Source organism: Culex pipiens, chromosome 3, assembly GCF_016801865.2.
Source record: "Culex pipiens pallens isolate TS chromosome 3, TS_CPP_V2, whole genome shotgun sequence".
In the NCBI taxonomy this organism is placed as follows: domain Eukaryota; kingdom Metazoa; phylum Arthropoda; class Insecta; order Diptera; family Culicidae; genus Culex; species Culex pipiens.
In genome coordinates this window covers 51171869-51193797 of record NC_068939.1, presented here as the reverse complement: position 1 = coordinate 51193797, position 21929 = coordinate 51171869, and the positions used below count along the sequence as shown (strand labels likewise).

At 40.2% G+C, this 21929-nt stretch overlaps 1 protein-coding gene across 5 annotated transcripts in view; it reads right to left on the bottom strand.

Moving 5' to 3' along the window:
- The window catches only part of LOC120418475 (diacylglycerol kinase 1), a 196057-nt gene that overhangs the window by 13095 nt on the left and 161033 nt on the right, over window positions 1-21929 (bottom strand). For 4 of the 5 annotated variants that reach the window (XM_039580909.2, XM_039580908.2, XM_039580911.2 and 1 more), the window contains exons 14-18: window positions 15573-15716; window positions 14961-15461; window positions 14313-14882; window positions 7922-8077; window positions 7533-7749 (exon numbers count right to left, since the gene is read on the bottom strand). In XM_039580909.2, the coding sequence (XP_039436843.1) occupies window positions 7533-7749; window positions 7922-8077; window positions 14313-14882; window positions 14961-15461; window positions 15573-15716 (1588 nt within the window). The remainder of the gene's footprint in view (window positions 1-7532; window positions 7750-7921; window positions 8078-14312; window positions 14883-14960; window positions 15462-15572; window positions 15717-21929) is intronic. The other variant, XM_039580912.2, reaches the window with a different exon arrangement.

Sequence of the window (21929 nt, the reverse complement as noted above, 5' to 3'; positions counted from 1 at the left end):
ACTCCGGGTGTGGCCAATCCGGTCAAAATGGCCATTTTCATTACCAGTTTCAAAAACCATGCATTTTGATACCCATATTGCCCTAAGTCGTATGGTTCGATTAATGTCCCCCCGGTAGAACCTTTCCGAGGGCACTGGCCACTCCGGGTGTGGCCAATCCAGTCAAAATGGCCATTTTCATTACCAGTTTCAAAAACCATGAATTTTGATACCCATATTGCCCCAAGTCGTATGGTTCGATTAATGTCCCCCCGGTAGAACCTTCCCGAGGGCACTGGCCACTCCGGGTGTGGTCAATCCGGTCAAAATGGCCATTTTCATTACCAGTTTCAAAAACCATGAATTTTGATACCCATATTGCCCTAAGTCGTATGGTTCGATTAATGTCCCCCCGGTAGAACCTTCCCGAGGGCACTGGCCACTCCGGGTGTGGCCAATCCGGTCAAGATGGCCATTTTCATTACCAGTTTCAAAAACCATGAATTTTGATACCCATATTGCCCTAAGTCGTATGGTTCGATTAATGTCCCCCGGTAGAACCTTCCCGAGGGCACTGGCCACTCCGGGTGTGGCCAATCCGGTCAAAATGGCCATTTTCATTACCAGTTTCAAAAACCATGAATTTTGATACCCATATTGCCCCAAGTCGTATGGTTCGATTAATGTCCCCCTGGTAGAACCTTTCCCAGGGCCCTGACCACTCCGGGTGTGGCCAATCCGGTCAAAATGGCCATTTTCATTACCAGTTTAAAAAACCATGCATTTTGATACCCATATTGCCCTAAGTCGTATGGTTCGATTAATGTCCCCCCGGTAGAACCTTCCCGAGGGCACTGGCCACTCCGGGTGTGGCCAATCCAGTCAAAATGGCCATTTTCATTACCAGTTTCAAATACCATGAATTTTGATACCCATATTGCCCCAAGTCGTATGGTTCGATTAATGTCCCCCCGGTAGAACCTTCCCGAGGGCACTGGCCACTCCGGGTGTGACCAATCCAGTCAAAATGGCCATTTTCATTACCAGTTTCAAATACCATGAATTTTGATACCCATATTGCCCCAAGTCGTATGGTTCGATTAATGTCCCCCCGGTAGAACCTTCCCGAGGGCACTGGCCACTCCGGGTGTGGCCAATATCCTATAAATGTGGTCCCAAGCCCATTGCCCCAAATCATTCTGGTCTGGTGACCGTCCTTACAATCTTCATAAGAACAGAATTCCTCCCAATTTAGTGCACAAACTGTGTCTTTCAATGTGTGCGTGTGTGTGTGTGTGTGTGTGTGTGTGTGTGTGTGAGCAATAAAATTACCACCGTGGATCCGCCTTTGTCGAAACCTCGTCAGGCACTGAATTTTTCTGAGGCTATCTGTTAGCTTAAATAGTTCGCATGAAATGTGGCAACAGCGGTGCCACATTCTCGCGAGAGAGTTTCGCGAAAGCAGGAGAGGAGGCAACATTTGCTACGTGCTTTCAGCCAATCAGCAGCCGGGATTTTTCCTGCATTCATTTTTTATTTTCATCTTAACTTTTAAGTACTTTAACAAAGTTTTATCAACTTTGTGAGGTAGTCAACTTGTACTTTAAGAGGCAGTATTTGTAAATATTGCTCGGTTTGTTCTAGAGGTCGTATCGAGGTGCTCCGATTTGGATGAAACTTTCCGCGTTTGTTTGTCTATACATGAGATGAACTCATGCCAAATATGAGCCCTCTACGACAAAGGGAAGTGGGGTAAAACGGGCATTGATGTTTGAGGTCCAAAAAAACCTAAAAAATCTTAAAACTGCTCGCATTTCCGTAAAACTTCATCAATTCCAACTCTCTTTGATGCATTCGAAAGGTCTTTTGAAGCACTTCAAAATGTGCCATAGACATCCAGGATTCGTTCGACTTTTTCTCTTAGCTTTTGCAAATTACTGTCAAAAATGGATTTTTTTAAAACCTTAATATCTTTTTGCAACAGCCTCCAACATCCATACTCCCATAGGTCAAAAGATAGGTAATAACATGGACTATAAGCCTACGGTGTTAACTTTTTGGCCAATCGCAGTTTTTCTCATAGTTTTTCGATTTTTCTGGAACAAACATTTTACAACGTTAGTTTTTGCCCTGTAGGCCGCCATAGCGGCACTTTTTGGTCTCAATTTTGTCATATTCGGAATCCTCGGACAATTTCACGTAAGTTAGTAGTAATGGAGTTGTAAATTTGATTTAAAAAATAATTAAATAAAACATTTTTGAAAAAAGAAATAGATCTTATTTACCCTATGATCAATACGTCAAATGCTGTATCAAGTAGGCGAAAACCTGTTTTACCCCTAATCCAACAAATTGTTAAAAAATATTTTAATTCATTCTAAATGGCAATTTTTCCAATCAAATTTACAACTCCAATACTTCTAACTTACGTGAAATTGTCCGAAGATTCCGAATATGACAAAATTGAGACCAAAAAGTGCCGCTATGGCGGCCTACAGGGCAAAAACTAACGTTGTAAAATGTTTGTTCTAGAAAAATCGAAAAACTATGAGAAAAACTGCGATTGGCCAAAAAGTTAACACCGTAGGCTTATAGTCCATGTTATTACCTATCTTTTGACCTATGGGAGTATGGGTGTTGGAGGCTGTTGCAAAAAGATATTAAGGTTTTAAAAAAATCCATTTTTGACAGTAATTTGCAAAAGCTAAGAGAAAAAGTCGAACCAATCCTGGATGTCTATGGCACATTTTGAAGTGCTTCAAAAGATCTTTCGAATGCATCAAAGAGAATTGGAATTGATGAAGTTTTACGGAAATGCGAGCAATTTTAAGATTTTTTAGGTTTTTTGGACCTCAAACTTCAATGCCCGTTTTACCCCACTTCCCTTTGTCGTAGAGGGCTCATATTTGGCATGAGTTCATCTCATGTATAAACAAACAAACGCGGAAAGTTTCATCCAAATCGGAGCACCTCGATACGACCTGTTACACATTGATGAAAAACTCGCTCTTAAGTCTTCCCCTTTCGTTTGATGGGTAAAACATAAAGATTGTTTGAATAGGGGGGAAGATATAAGCATTTGAAAAACGACACAAATCGTTACACTTTCGCTTCGCGAAATTTTGGATTGACACCCGTAGACAGTGCCCTTAGGACAAAGTTCTTTGTCAAAACCATGAATTTTGATACCCATATTGCCCTAAGTCGTATGGTTCGATTAATGTCCCCCCGGTAGAACCTTCCCGAGGGCACTGGCCACTCCGGTTGTGGCCAATCCAGTCAAAATGGCCATTTTCATTACCAGTTTCAAATACCATGAATTTTGATACCCATATTGCCCCAAGTCGTATGGTTCGATTAATGTCCCCCCGGTAGAACCTTCCCGAGGGCACTGGCCACTCCGGGTGTGACCAATCCAGTCAAAATGGCCATTTTCATTACCAGTTTCAAATACCATGAATTTTGATACCCATATTGCCCTAAGTCGTATGGTTCGATTAATGTCCCCCCGGTAGAACCTTCCCGAGGGCACTGGCCACTCCGGGTGTGGCCAATCCAGTCAAAATGGCCATTTTTATTACCAGTTTAAAAAACCATGAATTTTGATACCCATATTGCCCCAAGTCGTATGGTTCGATTAATGTCCCCCCGGTAGAACCTTCCCCAGGGCACTGGCCACTCCGGGTGTGGCCAATACCGTATAATTGTGGTCCCAAGCCCATTGCCCCAAATCATTCTGGTCTGGTGACCGTCCTTACAATCTTCATAAGAACAGAATACCTCCCAAATTAGTGCACAAACTGTGTCTTTCAATGTGTGCGTGTGTGTGTGTGAGCAATAAAATTACCACCGTGGATCCGCCTTTCTCGAAACCTCGTCAGGCACTGAATTTTTCTGAGGCTATCTGTTAGCTTAAATAGTTCGCATGAAATGTGGCAACAGCGGTGCCACATTCTCGCGAGAGAGTTTCGCGAAAGCAGGAGAGGAGGCAAAATTTGCACCATGTTGCCACATTTCATGCGAACTATTTAAGCTAACAGATAGCCTCAGAAAAATTCAGTGCCTGACGAGGTTTCGACAAAGGCGGATGCACGGTGGTAATTTTATTGCCCACACACACACACACACGCAAACATTGAAAGACACAGTTTGTACACCAAATTGGGAGGAATTCTGTTCTTATGAAGATTGTAAGGATTGCGATTGGGACCACATTGGTAAGAAATTGGCCACACCCGGAGTGGCCATTGCCTTGGAGGAAGGTCTTCCCGGAGGGACATTAATCGAACTATTCGACTTAAGGCAATATGGGTATTAAAATTCATGGTTTTGGAAACTGGTAATGAAAATGGCCATTTTGACCGGATTGGCCACACCCGGAGTGGTCAGGGCCCTGGGAAAGGTTCTACCAGGGGGACATTAATCGAACCATACGACTTGGGGCAATATGGGTAGGCAATATGGTTTTTGAAACTGATAATGAAAATGTCCATTTTGACTGGATTGGCCACACCCGGATCGGATTGGCAACACCCGGAGTGGCCAGTGCCCTGGGGAAGGTTCTACCGGGGGGGGAGATTAATCGAACCATACGACTTGGGGCAATATGGGTATCAAAATTCATGGTTTTTGAAACTTGTAATGAAAATGGCCATTTTGACCGGATTGGCCACACCCGGAGTGGTCAGGGCCCTGGGAAAGGTTCTACCAGGGGGACATTAATCGAACCATACGACTTGGGGCAATATGGGTATCAAAATTCATGGTTTTTGAAACTGATAATGAAAATGGCCATTTTGACTGGATTGGCCACACCCAGATCGGATTGGCAACACCCGGAGTGGCCAGTGCCCTGGGGAAGGTTCTACCGGGGGGGGGGACATTAATCGAACCATACGACTTGGGGCAATATGGGTATCAAAATTCATGGTTTTAGAAACTTGTAATGAAAATGGTAATTTTGACCGGATTGGCCAAACCCGGAGTGGTCAGGGCCCTGGGAAAGGTTCTACCAGGGGGACATTAATCGAACCCTACGACATGGGGCAATATGGGTATCAAAATTCATGATTTTTTAAACTTGTAATGAAAATGGCCATTTTGACCGGATTGGCCACACCCGGAGTGGTCAGGGCCCTGGGAAAGGTTCTACCAGGGGGACATTATTCGAACCATACGACTTGGGCAATATGGGTATCAAAATTCATGGTTTTTGAAACTGGTATTGAAAATGGCCATTTTGACCGGATTGGCCACACCCGGAGTGGCCATTGCCTTTAAGAAAGGTCTTCCCGGGGGGACATTTACCGAACTATAAGATTTGGGGTAATATGGGTATCAAAATTGCCCCAAGTCGTATGGGTCGATTAAAGTCCCCATGATAGAACCTTCTCTAGGGCATTGGCCACTCCGGGTGTGGCCATTTTCATTACCAGTTTCAAAAACCTTGAATTTTGATACCCATATTGCCCTAAGTCGTATGGTTCGATTAATGTCCCCCCGGTAGAACCTTCCCGAGGGCACTGGCCACTCCGGGTGTGGCCAATCCGGTCAAAATGGCCATTTTCATTACCAGTTTCAAAAACCATGAATTTTGATACCCATATTGCCCTAAGTCGTATGGTTCGATTAATGTCCCCCCGGTAGAACCTTCCCGAGGGCACTGGCCACTCCGGGTGTGGCCAATCCAGTCAAAATGGCCATTTTCATTACCAGTTTCAAAAACCATGAATTTTGATACCCATATTGCCCCAAGTCGTATGGTTCGATTAATGTCCCCCCGGTAGAACCTTCCCGAGGGCACTGGCCACTCCGGGTGTGGTCAATCCGGTCAAAATGGCCATTTTCATTACCAGTTTCAAAAACCATGAATTTTGATACCCATATTGCCCTAAGTCGTATGGTTCGATTAATGTCCCCCCGGTAGAACCTTCCCGAGGGCACTGGCCACTCCGGGTGTGGCCAATCCGGTCAAGATGGCCATTTTCATTACCAGTTTCAAAAACCATGAATTTTGATACCCATATTGCCCTAAGTCGAATGGTTCGATTAATGTCCCCCCGGTAGAACCTTCCCGAGGGCACTGGCCACTCCGGGTGTGGCCAATCCGGTCAAAATGGCCATTTTCATTACCAGTTTCAAAAACCATGAATTTTGATACCCATATTGCCCCAAGTCGTATGGTTCGATTAATGTCCCCCTGGTAGAACCTTTCCCAGGGCCCTGACCACTCCGGGTGTGGCCAATCCGGTCAAAATGGCCATTTTCATTACCAGTTTAAAAAACCATGCATTTTGATACCCATATTGCCCTAAGTCGTATGGTTCGATTAATGTCCCCCCGGTAGAACCTTCCCGAGGGCACTGGCCACTCCGGGTGTGGCCAATCCAGTCAAAATGGCCATTTTCATTACCAGTTTCAAATACCATGAATTTTGATACCCATATTGCCCCAAGTCGTATGGTTCGATTAATGTCCCCCCGGTAGAACCTTCCCGAGGGCACTGGCCACTCCGGGTGTGACCAATCCAGTCAAAATGGCCATTTTCATTACCAGTTTCAAATACCATGAATTTTGATACCCATATTGCCCCAAGTCGTATGGTTCGATTAATGTCCCCCCGGTAGAACCTTCCCGAGGGCACTGGCCACTCCGGGTGTGGCCAATATCCTATAAATGTGGTCCCAAGCCCATTGCCCCAAATCATTCTGGTCTGGTGACCGTCCTTACAATCTTCATAAGAACAGAATTCCTCCCAATTTAGTGCACAAACTGTGTCTTTCAATGTGTGCGTGTGTGTGTGTGTGTGTGTGTGTGTGTGAGCAATAAAATTACCACCGTGGATCCGCCTTTGTCGAAACCTCGTCAGGCACTGAATTTTTCTGAGGCTATCTGTTAGCTTAAATAGTTCGCATGAAATGTGGCAACAGCGGTGCCACATTCTCGCGAGAGAGTTTCGCGAAAGCAGGAGAGGAGGCAACATTTGCTACGTGCTTTCAGCCAATCAGCAGCCGGGATTTTTCCTGCATTCATTTTTTATTTTCATCTTAACTTTTAAGTACTTTAACAAAGTTTTATCAACTTTGTGAGGTAGTCAACTTGTACTTTAAGTCTTCCCCTTTCGTTTGATGGGTAAAACATAAAGATTGTTTGAATAGGGGGGAAGATATAAGCATTTGAAAAACGACACAAATCGTTACACTTTCGCTTCGCGAAATTTTGGATTGACACCCGTAGACAGTGCCCTTAGGACAAAGTTCTTTGTCAAAACCGATTTTCCTCAAATTTAAATCGATTTGATAAACATTAAAAGCGACATTTCTGATGGTGCTGATGGTAATAATATAATTTGTATACTTTAAATTCGAAGTTTGTTAGAAACACAGCGAGTACCGAAGTCACCCCAAATTTAGAATCAACACAATAACTAGACAGTAAAACTAGCAAGCTTAGAACAAAAGAGCACAGAGGCATCGATATGTTCAAAAAATATACATTTATTTCTCTTCTATTTGAAGCACCTTCCACCAATGTCAATTATATTCATAAATCACCTTGTATCGCTATCGAGAGGTCCACCGAGTTGAAGCTGTTGGCGCTCAGCTCTTTGTCGGAGTTTTTCAGCTTCTTCCGGAACGGTCCCTTCCGCATCCGTTTCTGGGACAGATGTTCGCCCCACAGGTTCGAGCCCCCGTGGGTGTACGGGATGTTGAGCAGGGCAATACCCTGCAGCTGGGGACCGTTGGCCAGTTCCAGTGAAACGCCATCACACTAGACCGAACAGAACGAAAAGACAGCAATCAAGAGGGAGGGTCAAAAAACGCGTGCAGAATTAAATTCCCCTCGTCCGAATGACAGGGGGATTTCCGGGTTTCGGACAGGGGAGCAAAAAAACAGAGTTGCATTGTTGCAATTTCCCAACGTCCCCTTTTCTAATACGTACCACGATTTCGAGTTTTTCGTGCAGATTTTTGCACGACGCTGCAAACGTTTCCGACGTGGCATACTCAAAATACCACAGCTTGTTCTTCATCCGGCTGTTGAATTTGTGCGGATTCTTCTCCCGCTCCAGATGGAACTTGACACAAATGGCGGCATCCTGGGGTAGACGTCGTGGTGGTGGTGAAAGTGAAGGTGGCCAATTTGAGAAAACAAAGAAGAACAGACAGATAGACGCTGTGTTAAAATTCAGCAAAGTGTGATTTGAGATTCGTTGGCTCCTGTTGATACATTTAGTTGAATACAGCACTGGACAAAAGGAACTTTTGCGAAATATTGGTTAGGTGAATCAACGAATTTAAGTTACCTTATTGGTGAAAAAGTTTTATTTTAACTCTGAGAGAAATATTATTTTTTGACCACACAGATTTTAGAAATGGTAAAACAAAATTTTAGAAACTAAAATCAGTAGTGAAATCATTTGTAAATTTCCTACAAGTTTATTCTGGACAACTTTTTGAAATTTGGCGATTCCTATTTATTGTTCAAATTATTCGAACTTTTTAATTTAAGAATTATTATTAACCACAGTTTTAGAAAATATGTGATGCCAAAAAACACCTTTCTTTTTAAATTTATTTTAATGTGTTTCCAACTTTATTCTTGGAAGCTCTTGTCGTTCGATTGGAACCCTAGTTTTCTCAGGATTATAGGTATGTGACTTTGTCAAATATTAGCCAAAAACCATTGATTAAATTAATATATTTGTTTAGCAGAATTTCATGTTTCTGTTTTCGATCTGTGGACTTAAGAGAAATTCCATGTCAAATAGGGAATCGGTTGTACCCGACCCTCTCCGATTTCAATGAAACTTTGTAGACATGTTATCCTACGCTTATATAAGCCATTTTTGTGTATATGGAGCCAGACATTTGAGAAGGGCGTAAGTGTTTTAAATATTTTTGTATTCCGTAATTAAAATATTGCTGTATCTCGAAGCCGTTGCATCGTATCAAAAAGTGGTCAAAGACAAACTTGTAGGAAATTTGACGGGCTTTCCGAAAAAAATACACTGAAAGAAAAAAAACACGCCACTTTCATGAGATTTTTTGATTTTTAAGTTTAAAAGTCAAATTTGAAGGTGAGCCCACGATTGATGTTACAAAAAGCCCCTAAGATGTTACAAAAAGACTCACGAAAAATGCAGGATGGAGCAACTCACTTAAAAAAATACAAAAATCATTTACTGAAACTGTTTTTTTCAAAAGAGCTTTAAACATCAAAATTTTCAAAAACCGAACACGAGAGTCAATTCTCTCCATATTGACCATTGTCCTAAGTCCAATCCCTGTGAAGTTACAGCGGTTTTAAAAATAAAAATGTTGAAAAAATAGGTTTTTTGATGGTTTTTGGCAATTTCTATATGACAGACTTGATTTTTCATTCTAGAAAAGATTTTTACCGGAAAGCTCGTCCTATTTCCCATAAGTTTGTCTTTGACCACATTTCAATTGGATGTATGGGCTTACAGATATATGTTTACAAGATAAGTTGAAAGAAAAATCTTATTTTTTGTCTTTCAAGTACTGCAAGCTTGGGTTGAATAGAATGCAAACACTATTTTTAAACATGCACAAACTAAAAAAAAACTTGAAATAAATCAAAATTACACTTTTTCAAATGAAGAAACTAAAAAACAAACCCTTTATAAAAAGTTTAAAAGAATTTAAAAAGTGACTGTACAAACATGAAAAAATTAGAAAGGCAAAATGTAATAATAGGAGGTGGTAGAATAGGCCAAATACTACCAAAAATAAAGATAATCTTAACAAGATAAAAGCAAATTAAAATACTAAAAATATAACAAGAAAAACATAAAACACGAGAAGTAAAATTTTTCGTAGAGTAAAAGTTGCTCAAAATTTTGGAAGTAGATTGTTAAAAAAAAAAACAATTTATTTACAAATCACTGCTCATGTTTGTAAAAATTCAAAAAAAAAAGCTCATAGTTGATTTATTTCAACATATTATGTTTTTAATAATTCAAAGAACTGGATTAAATAATAAAAATATATATTTTTTTAAACCCTAGGATCGGCTTCTTCATGTAAAATCTCATTGAAATAATTGAGTTTTTCAAGTGTTTCAACATTAATTTCTTCTGACCAATTCGTTATTTATTGATTTTCTTCAATCGGCAAAATGATTTTGGGTGAAATGTTTCAAAAAAAAAAATCACCTTGGAACTTGGGATGTTGGAATCTGGGTGTGGAATAGTGGTTCGCAAAGCGGACTCAATTTAGAACTGTCAAAGCAAAACCAATTTACTGTTCGCAAAAAGCTAGCAGTATTGCAGTCGATCAGTTTGTTATTTTTGTCAAAAAAAATAAAAGGTCAGTGGCGTATTAAATGATCTTACACTGATATCCATCACAGCGATTCAAAGATTCATAAGCTCGGAACTTCCATTCGGTTGCTCTTCTGATTCGCAAAACTCCAACTACGTCCAACGCAATTCTTCGTCGGAAAACGCCGAAAAGGTTCGATATATCTAATATGTTTAAAAATGATGGATCAATGACGACGAACATAATACAATCTATCCACAGTCAACTTATCTTAAAGTTAATCTTCTTCAAATGAAAATGTATTTGTCAAAACAACTCAAAATGTTATATTTCAGTCAGTTTAAAAATATGACATAAAAGTTTATTTGCAAAAGCATTATATGCTTTAAAGTTATTCTTCAAGATCTTTAGAATTTATAGCTTTTATTTTTATTTTTAACATCGATAAAAGCTTTAAACGTCACAATCCCCTTTACACAGCCCATTTTGCGCTGACACCCTTCCGCCGCCAAGTACACACTAATTGCGAAACAATATCCGGTGGAGTACTTCCGGCGGCAACTTTGTAAAACAGTTTCTCACCAGGGAGTGTACCGTCGGAAGGAAAACGCACCAAAGAAACTGGTTCAAAAAAGTGACGCGCACAAGCAGGACCTCGCGACGAAAGTTTTCTGGCTTGCAAATCCCAACCCAACCCATCTGGCGCGCCGCGGTACAATATTTACCGATGCTTTCATTATAAACTCGTAAAACAAACTTGTTTCGTCAGACTTTTTTTTTTCCTCTGTTTGTTTTTTTGCTTCTTTTGCTGGTAGCATGTGTCAGGTGGCATTCCCGAATTTGAAAAAAAAATCACTTCCAAATTCGAAATCTGAAAGGGCCACTATGAACCGGATCGTGGAAGGAAACGTGGGGAAAATTTAATACAATTTTAATTTGTAGCCAGTTGGGATCCGTTTCTACTTAAAAGACACAAAGCACGGAAAAAGGAGAAAACATAAAGTACGAATTGTATTGCACGCGAAACGAACGTGGGAGGAAAAAAAAAACGCAAACTTTAAATTACTTTCACCACGTTTTCTGGGACGTCAGTGTGAAAAGAATTCGTTTTCCCATTTCCCAAGCGTCTTTCTTTATTATGAAATAACAAAATCGTAACAAAAAATACGCTCGTTTGTTGGCGTTATCAAGTGCATCTGGCGAGAAAAAAAGTTCTTTGAAGCGCTGTGAAAAAAATAATAAGTTTTTACTCTGAAGCCGATTATGACACTTATGTACTCAACGGAAGGTTAGTTAATTTTTTAATTTGAATCTTGTTGAAAACTGTAACTGTGGCTGTACCAATTTTAGCTTGCCACGTTTCAAAAGAAAAGCGGGACTGCTAATGAAAAATACATTTAAAAAAAATAGCTGAATACACTCAAAGATCAAATGAAAATATTTTCAGCTGCAAGCTCTTTGGTCCGGTGACCTTAAAGTCGGCAAACAAAGTTTTCATTTCTAGATTTTTTTGAAAATGTCCTATAAACATATGATACACAATAGCTTAAAGGACCTTTTCATTTTTTTTTGTATGGCCAACTTATTACCTTTTTTGCAACGTGGCGAGCTGAATAAAACAAGGAAAATAAAACAAAAGAAATCATCCTGAACACGAGAATAGAAATTTCGTCAAGGAATAGATGGTACACAGCAAAAAAAGTAGTAATCCAGCTGCGTGTTAAAGGCCTGGGTGTAAAATAAATTTTGCATTATTTTATGAAATTCTATGTACAGCCATGCCTCGGATTAGTACCGCATATGGGGTAATTTCGAAAAAATACTCAATATTTCAGTTTTTTACAAAATGGGTATCAAATGATTGGGATTTTTTCATACATTTTGAATGTAAAACCATTTTTTTAAATGCTCAAAATTTTCACAAAACTACGTATTTTCGAAAAGATTCTAAAAATTTATTTTTTCCACAAAATGGGTATAATTTATGAAAATTTAAATATTTTTTCGAAAATACGTAGTTTTGTGAAAATTTTGAGTATTTTCAAAAAAATATGTTATTGCATTCGAAATGTATGAAAAAATCCAGATCGTTTGATACCCATATTGTTAAAAACTATTTTTTTTGTATTTTTCGAAAATACTTAGTTTTGTGAAAATTTTCAGTATTTAAAAAAAAAATGTTGTAACTTTCGAAATGTATGAAAAAATCCCGATCGCTTGATATTCATATTGTAAATAACTGAAATGTTGAGTAATTGTTCGAAAATACGTAGTTTTGTGTAAATTTTGAGTATTTTCAAAAAATGTTGTTTTTACATTCGAAATGTATGGAAAAATCCCGAAACCCATATTGTAAAAAACTGAAATTTTTAGTATCTTTTCGGAAATACGTATTTTTGTGAAATTTTTTAGTATTTTCAAAAAAAGTGTTAATTACATTCGAAATGTACGACAAAATTCCGATCGTTTGATACACATATTGTAAAAAAAAAATTTTGTTGTTTGCAAAAAATGTACATGCAGTGTGTAATATTAAGTGTCTTTTTTAACGAAGGTGATGTGCATGCTTTTGCATGCGATTTTACCATCGGATTTTATCAAGGTCGCTAAAAATTTCTGATTTTTTATGGTTTTATTTATATTGAAAGTTTCATTGCGTGATTTGGATTTGGTAGTTTGCATCACACAAACAATGCAATAAATTCCCGATTTAAGTGACGTCTACATATTCTACTTTTCCTCCGTTGCTCGACTCAACGGTTCAAAAAATCATGGAAAACTAGTTAGGTTAGCATTCTTCTGCGTATCCTCCCAAAAGTCCCGCATGCCGGCCAACTTGTGTACCCATGTTGCAACCTAGATGCCAAAAGCAAACCGAAGAAAGTGGGGTTCAGTTTCCCTCCTTCAAAATATCCAGCATTTTCCCGCTAGCGAGAGACACACACATCAAACGGCGAAAAGGGTTCCCCCTCGTTCGTAAAGGCATCCTTCTGCATGTGATGTCAGCGCAGCAAAAAGCGCTGGAATGTTGTAGCTACAAGAAGCTACTGTGCGATGGGAAAGCTCGTTGAAAAGCACACCCTCAACAGCAGCTGCCATAATGGAGTTAGATATTGGCTTCTTCGCCCGCGGAAAGGCAAACACTTGAAAGTGAGGGCAAAATCCATCCCCTTTGGATGTTGTGTGAAAAATAGGAACCACGTGGCGGGTTGATTCCGGGAACAATCCAGCGTTCAAAACTAGGTTAGCACCTTTAACCTTTGTGATTTGATCAAAAAGCACTTTTGTTTCCTGCTCTCGGCCACCACCTCTGTACTGTAGAGCAGGTCATGTTGGTCTAGTGGAGAGGAGCTGAATAAGTCATGTGGGCGAATCGATAACATGCTGTTGCTACCAAAATCGAAGGATGGAATGGAGTAGCAAAACAGTTCGCCCATAGTGTTGTGACTTCATCGGGGAGAAAACTGGTGCTTTTACCCTAAACTAGATGTATGTTGCTAGTAAGCTTTCACTTCATTCCGTAGCATCGCATACACATCGCTGCGCCAAAGTGTAAAAATAGCTCGGAAAAGCCACGAACTTAACCCCCGCGGGATTGTTGCCATTCTTCACGGTTGAATTCAGTACACGTGGTATGTGGATAGAAAGCTTATGAGCTGGAATTCCGTGGCAGCGGCGCGATCAGCTAGGGACGGATTTGGAATGTTGCGCTGGAAGTTTGCAACGGCCAGCAATTCGCACATGATGTAAAGATCTACGGAATGCGTTTTGAACTGTGGAAGCTCTGTGAAAACCTCGGGAAATTTAAACCAATCATACGACATTTTCTCCTATACGATGACTTGAATGTTTTTCTAACTTTCAATCTCAAGTTCAAGGCTCTGTAACTATTTTTCATTCCCTTCCCCCACTGTAATTAATACCCCTCTTGCGGACAGTGCGGTTAGCCTGACCAACATCTGCCCGTTTCTCCCTCGCATAATCAATTTTCGCAAAAGTTCTCTCCCCATCACACTGACTTGCTAGCTCGCCCTGCCCCCTACTTACCACTCCCACCGAGAAGTAATTGTTGACGATGTTGTACGGGATGGTGAATTCTGATGCGGCCTGCGGTTTGATAAGCTTCGGTAGGTCAACAATTCTTTCCTTTGCAGTGGTCGAGGTCGGTGAAGCCACCACCTCGTCCGGTTCGTTGTTCTCGTCCGCACGTGCCTTATCGATTTCCGAGTCCTTTGGGGAGGTCGGCGAGGTGGGGTCTGCGCTACCGTTGATGACTTCCGTGTGACACTCGCTGGAGCCGTTAATGACCGTTTCCGAGTGCGGTGGTGGCGACGACGACGTTGGTTCTTTGCTGACAATATCGCCATTGCTCGTGGCGCGGGTTGTTTGCTGAGTAATTTCCTTGTGCGACGATGAAATCGTTGTCATCGAATGGTGCTGGTGGTGTGACTCGGTGCTGGTGCCATTATTGTCACTCAGAACGACACGCTTCGTGTTCTCCATCGAGATCTCGGTGGTTTTTGTACTATTTTCGTCGCACGATTGAATCACAGATTTTTCCACAATTATTCTATGCGAGAGCTCTATCACTTTTTGCACGTTTTCCGAAAGGGTCACCTGTTTAGAGAGGGTTTGAAAAGAAAACAATTCGTTTTAGGCTTCAGCATCTGCGTGGTACCATTTTGGCAATATGACCTGTAGTACCTTATGCGTGGGTATCAAGGGCAGCTCGTCGCAGGACGTCGTTGGATGATTCTTCACCTCGATGCTCCACCGATCCATCATGACCACGGACGAGCGTTGGATTTTGTCCAGTACTTTGGGTATGCTTTCTCCCTCGTAACCACCACCCCACCGGAGACACCGCGCCAGGTCGTTCCCCGTCCCAAGTGGGATGACCCCGATCGATGGTTGACACTGCAGCTCAACCGAGTCCATCGCTTCCAGAATCCAGCCCACGGTTCCATCGCCACCGCAGCATATCACCTTGAAGTTGGGCACGTCCTTGAACATCGTCAAACCCTCGACGGGACCTCCCTTGGACAGGTCGTACACCTGACGCGGGTTGAGCAGGTACTGAAACTTCCGTAATATCCGGTCTCCCTGGCGGCCGCCACTTTTCGGGTTGATGAACACCAACAGTGGACAAATGTTCGCGCTAGTGCTGATTTGAAAGTGAATCGTCGATGATACGCTCTGAAAAATAAAATTCGTCAAGTTCAAACTAATCTCAACCACCATGCGTCTCCATCAAAGCAGACCACATCAACTATTATTTCAATGGAGTCACATGGTTGAGTAATTTACCTTCCCCCGGTTGTTGGTGGTAAAGTTGATGGACTTTTGGCGGTCTAGCACGGCCGGACAGATGGCCGTCGGTGGGAGCACCTGGTTGGCGAACTCGCCCAGCGAGCACTCGGCCTTCACCAGCGAAGCGCACTTGTTGTGGAGCTGTGGTGAAAGAATTGTAAATTTAAATTACAACTTACAGTATTAACAATTGATTGAAAAAAGTGTTTTAAAATGCTATTAACACCAGCTCAGATGTTTTCAATGATTATTTTTCAAAATATCTAAGTCCAGACTCGATTATCTGAAGTTTCGATTATCCGAGGTTCGATTAACCCTCTACAACCCAACCCCGCCTTTAGACGGGCTTCGATTTAAAAAATCGCCAAAAATCAATTTTTCAACCAATTTTCGATCTTTAAAAAGCATTCCAAATAAGAACTCTTAAAATTTCAGAAAATTAATGGGTTGGAAGTTTTACTTGTTTTATGTGACTTTGCCAATGTTTTTAAAAATGTATTTTTTTTAGGGGTCAACTTTGGCTGTGTTTTTTACTAACATTTCCTATATTTTAAGTAAAAAGAAGTATGCAGTAATTTTTCTAGTGTCCCAGACTATGCCTCTACGCATTTTTTTACAACTTAAATGATAATGGTGCCATTTTATAGCAGAAAATGTGAAAAACAGGCAAAAAATTGAAAAAGTGACTGTAAAAACATGAAAAAATTAGATAGGCAAAATGTAATGATAGGAGGTGGTAGAATAGGCCAAATACTACCAAAAACAAACATAAACTAAACAAGATAAATGCAAATTAAAATACTAAAAATGAAACAAGAAAAACATAAAACAAGAGAAGTAAAGTTTTTCGTAGAACAAAAGTTGCTCAAAATGACCTCTTGAATACGGGAAAAATAAAAATTTTCGAAAAAAAATTGGGCAGTAGAGGGTTAAATTGTTTTTTGTTTTTGCCTTCCTCACTGAGGAGGGGCTATAAAATCACTCGAAAAATTGAACTTTTTAAACTATAGATATTAGGGTGGGTCATTTTTTTCGAAAGTGCTCGGATCCGGCTGAAATAAGGTCCATCTTGTAGAGGGTACCCATAGGGACTCTCATACCAAATTTGAGCTCATTTGGTTGAAAACTGGCTTGTCGCTCGGGGGTTAAAGTTTACATGGAAATTACTATGGGAAATGCGTGATTTTACTTCAAACGCTTCTACAGGCTAAGCGACAAACTTTAACCCACACTTACACTAGGTAGCCGTGTCGGGGATGGTCCAAGGAACATTTTTCTCTAAGGGTTCATGGTCATCCGTTCAACCCTGAGCTTGCGCAACGCAGATTTATCCGGCGGCGCCGGATTCCTTCAAAATATCCGTTTTTATGGTCAACGCATGCTGCAAGCTATGACAGAAGCATTGTTTGAATGAATGGAAAACGCGACGCCAAACGTCAACTCACTCAAATGTAAGCAGAAAAAAAGGTTCAGCATTGTGGTTTTTACTTTTTGCATTAAATAACAAATTATTAATAAATTTTTCATGCTTATTTCTAGAGCGGTATGCGGTATGCGAATTAAGGTATGCAAGAAACATAATTGAATAAAAAAAACCCTTCATGAGGTAGGACTTCGTGGAGGGAAACAGTTAATCGCACAGGGCCGATGGAATCGATGGCGAGGGGTTCACCGGAGTAGTCATCGGAATGGCAGGACACGTAGCGGTAGTTACGGTTGGACTTCGTGGAGGGAAGCGGTTGATCGACGCACAGAGCTATAGCCGGCTTGGGGTTCGCCTGGCAGAGCCAGCGGTATCGTCGGCGAGATGTTCACCGGAATTGGCCTTATTGAAGCGGATAATATATCTTTTTGTAAAAAACAACCTAAGAAAGAATAGCTTTTTCTATATTTTTTTGAATTTTAGATCAATAAAAGTTATTTTATTAAGGTTTCATGATTATTTTTAACTGATACAATTCACTTGATCTTCTACTGCATGCTCATCTTGACTGGACCAGTTCCACCTCGTCGACTCCCTTCCAACGAACCAGGAACGGCCGTTCGCCGTTTTCTTCGGTCACTCCTTCAAAACTTCTCCGCCACGTGTCCTTTTCGAATCCGTTTTTGGGCCTTCGTGCGTTTGGCCGGAATCACCGGAGGCCCCCATCTTTTTCGGCCCAATCCATGTTTGAGTTGAAGATCGCTTGTCGAGGCTGACCCGCTTCTCGCCTTCCTCGCGCGCAAATTTCTCCAGAAGATCCTGGCAGTTGAGATTTTCCTCCGGTGCCCAGCTGCTTTCGGAATCCTCGCAACCCTTCCTTTCAGCGCCGGGTTCTCTTTACAACGACTCGCTCAACGACGAACTCGGATTCGGCGGCCATGTTTTTGTTTTCAAGTTGCTTATTGAAAACCATTTTTAAAAGTAAAAACACTTAGTTGATGGAAGAGCGCAAACCCTCACATTAGCTTCCAAGCAGTGAGTTGACGTTTGGCGTCGCGTTTTCCATTCATTCAAACAATGCTTCTGTCATAGCTTGCAGCATGCGTTGACCATAAAAACGGATATTTTGAAGGAATCCGGCGCCGCCGGATAAATCTGCGTTGCGCAAGCTCAGGGTTGAACGGATGACCATGAACCCTTAGAGAAAAATGTTCCTTGGACCATCCCCGACACGGCTAACTAGTGTAAGTGTGGGTTAAAGTTTGTCGCTTAGGCTGTAGAAGCGTTTGAAGTAAAATCACGCATTTCCCATAGTAATTTCCATGTAAACTTTAACCCCCGAGCGACAAGCCAGTTTTCAACCAAATGAGCTCAAATTTGGTATGAGAGTCCCTATGGGTACCCTCTACAAGATGGACCTTATTTCAGCCGGATCCGAGCACTTTCGAAAAAAAATGACCCACCCTAATAGATATTGACCTTCTAGACCCACTTCTATTTAAGAGGCAGTTTTTTTTAAATGCTGTATCAAGTAGGCGAAACCCTGTTTTACCCCTAATCCAAAAAATTGTTAAAAAATATTTTTATTGATTCTAAATGACATTTTTTCCAATCAAATTTACAACTCCAACACTTCTAGGGTATTTTAACCATTAGTGGACCCCCTAGTAGAGCCGAAGCACATTTTTCACAAATTTCCAATATTTTAAGCACTTTTTCATAACCCTTTGTACAAAACAATAAAATCTGAAGTCTTTTGAACAATTTTGACTATTTGTTTCATCAGTTTTTTGTTTTTGAGCAGTAAAATAGCAATTTTAAAAAAAGTTTTTTTTGCCTGTTATGGACCCTCTTTTCCTATAGTGGACCCGGGTCCATAATCCGATTGTGGACCCGGGTCCACTATAGGCAAACTGTTATTTTTATACCAAATTTAACCGATATTTGATGTTTTGATGCGTGGTGTAGGTCTAATGATAGATATAATAAATAAAATATGGATTTTGCTCACCTTTCATCATAAACAAATATGTTTTGTTCACAAATTTGGCTTAAAACAACAAAAAAAAAAACTTAAAAGTCATTTAAACACATTTATTTCCGAAAAAGATCAGAGAAAACGTTTCAAATACCACTGTAAACATAAAAATATTAAAAAAAAGTAATTTTGATGCAATTTTTTTCATATTAATTACATAAATGGTTGCCCGAAACTAAACAATAGATTTGTTTACAGTTGCTGATAAAACCACACATGTTTATTTAAAAAAAAGTTTTGTTATTGATTTATTATTATAAAATATCATTTCAAACTACAATTATGATGCTTCAGTTAAGTACAATTAACTATAGTTTTGATTAATTATAAATTCTTACGGCTTCAGCGTTTTTGGTACTTTTAACATGAAAACATCTATATTTATACTCATAATTGCGTTTAGGTTGATAACAACAAGCATTCATTGTATGTTTAAGAGAAACTTTTGGTTAAATACCGTAATCTGGGGTGAATCGGGACTACAGTCTGAATAGGGACAGCAGTTTTTAGAGCACTTAAAGCTTTTAAATTTGGAAATGGATGTACACATTTTGTTGGCCTGAGTTTGTTCTAACCGAAACCAACCGGAAAAATCAAAACATTGTGCTCCAACATGGTTAAAACTGCTGTCCCAATTCGCCCCATGTGTCCCGATTGACCCCAGTTTACGGTACACAGTTTTCTTCAATTTTGAAGGTTTAATTAACAGGGGTCCACTTTTGGAAAAGTTTGGATTTTCGTTGTCCTATATTGGACCCCCCTAATTTTTGCTCGAAAATGAGCAGTTCTTCGCTTTATTTTAGTAAAGTTCCTTAAACTTACATTATTTCGACTTGCTGAAGTTAAATAATCAGTCAAAAAATGATTGGATAGGTAATTCAATCATAAAATATAAATGCAGTTTTGTTGTGAAAATGCTAGTGGCCATGGCTGATTTCAGATGTCGAACTCAAAACACTTATTTTGGTGAAAAGAACAATTCAATTTCAGTCAACATTGTTTTAAATGATGCTGAACATGCCAAATAAAAGATTTGTAGACAACAACACGCTTGAAATTGTGATTTTATTGAATTTTTCATCAAAAACCCTTCAGAGGGTCCACTATAGGAAAGGGGTCCACTAATGGATAACGTACCCTAACTAACGTGAAATTTTCCGAGGATTCCGAATATGACAAAATTGAGACCAAAAAGTGCCGCTATGAAAGCATACAGGGCAAAAACTAACGTTGTAAAATGTTTGATACAGAAAAATCTAAAAACTATGAGAAAAACTGCGATTGGCCAAAAAGTTATTTCCGTAGGCTTATACTGCCCATGTTCGCATAAATGTCCCATATGCAAAAACAGCAAGCTTAGAAAAACGCATTTGAAGTTTGTCCCACACATAAGGCTACGTGTTAAGTTTTCACGAAAAAACTGGATTTCCGCCTGATTTCTAGAACAAAGTACTGGATGTTATAGGCTCTTTTGAAAGAGCACACGATTTTGAACCAAACTGCACCAATAACTCAAAAGTGATGAAAATGCATATGGGACATTTATGCGATCATGGGCAGTATAGTCCATGAAATTCCCTAACTTTTGACCTATAGGAGTTTGGGTGTTGGAGGCTGTTGCAAAAAGATATTAAGGTTTTAAAAAAATCCATTTTTAACAGTAATTTGCAAAAGCTATGAGAAAAAGTTAAACCAATCCTGGATGTCTATGGCTCATTTTGAAGTGCTTTAAAAGACCTTTCGAATGCATCTAAGAGAGTTGGAAATTATAAAGTTTTACGTAAATGCGAGCAATTTTAAGATTTTTAATGTTTTTTGGACCTCAAACTTCAAAGCCCGTTTTACCCCACTTCCCTTTGTCGTAGAGGGCTCATATTTGGCATGAGTTCATCTCATGTATAGACAAACAAACGCTGAAAGTTTCATCCAAATCGGAGCACCTCGATACGACCTGTTACACATTGGTGAAAAACTCGCTCTTAAACCTGTCGACTCAGAATCAAATTCTGAGCAAATGTCTGTGGGTCTGTGGGGATGGTGATAAAAAATATCCAGAGTGTTTTTTTGATAAGGTCCCAAAAACATATGAAAGACAATAGCTTATAGGTCCTTTTCAAAAAAACTCTAGATGTACAGTTAATTAAGTCGTTTCAAAGTTATGATTAAAAAAACTACAATTATACTACTGACAGTTATTTGAAGAAGATTGCTGTCCTGAAGCAGGCTCAGTTGAACACGAATCAATTAAATCATTCCACGGTTTGGAATGACACCTCACTGCGGGATCAGTGTGTTGTGATTGATGAAGTTTCATGCGAAAACATTTGCACATTCATCACGAGTGGTTGGCAGTGTTAAAATATTTCAATCAATATACGCAAATAATCCGCAATAAATCCGGGCAAATTCATTTCCGGAAACTTGACTACAAAAGCAGTGCAGTTTGTGTACACACCGCGACTGAATTGACATTTTATTTTCGCATCAATCTGGAATGTTAGGGTGGTTCACAATGAACATCACGGAAATCTTTTAGATTTTTTCGAGGAAATTTACCATCGCAGGAAATCCGTATCACTCTAATAATTGACGCGGTTCAGTAACAGGTTCCCAAAATGTTCTGGCCAAAAAAAAGAAGCCACGGCGGTCCTGTTTTTGCTTGTGTCAACCGGGATACGGTCCGGAAGCGCTCGTGTTTGCTGAATAAATCAATTTTATTGATATTCATTCATCCGTTAGCGAGTACACAAAGAGCAGCCACCATTCATTCCAGGGATGCTGCTATTTCTCGTCCATCACCGCGCCCTGTGGTCATAATCCAGTTTCTGAAGCTTTCATTCGCATAGCGCTCAATTCAGACTGTGTGGACTGACGACGATGACGGTGACAGGGC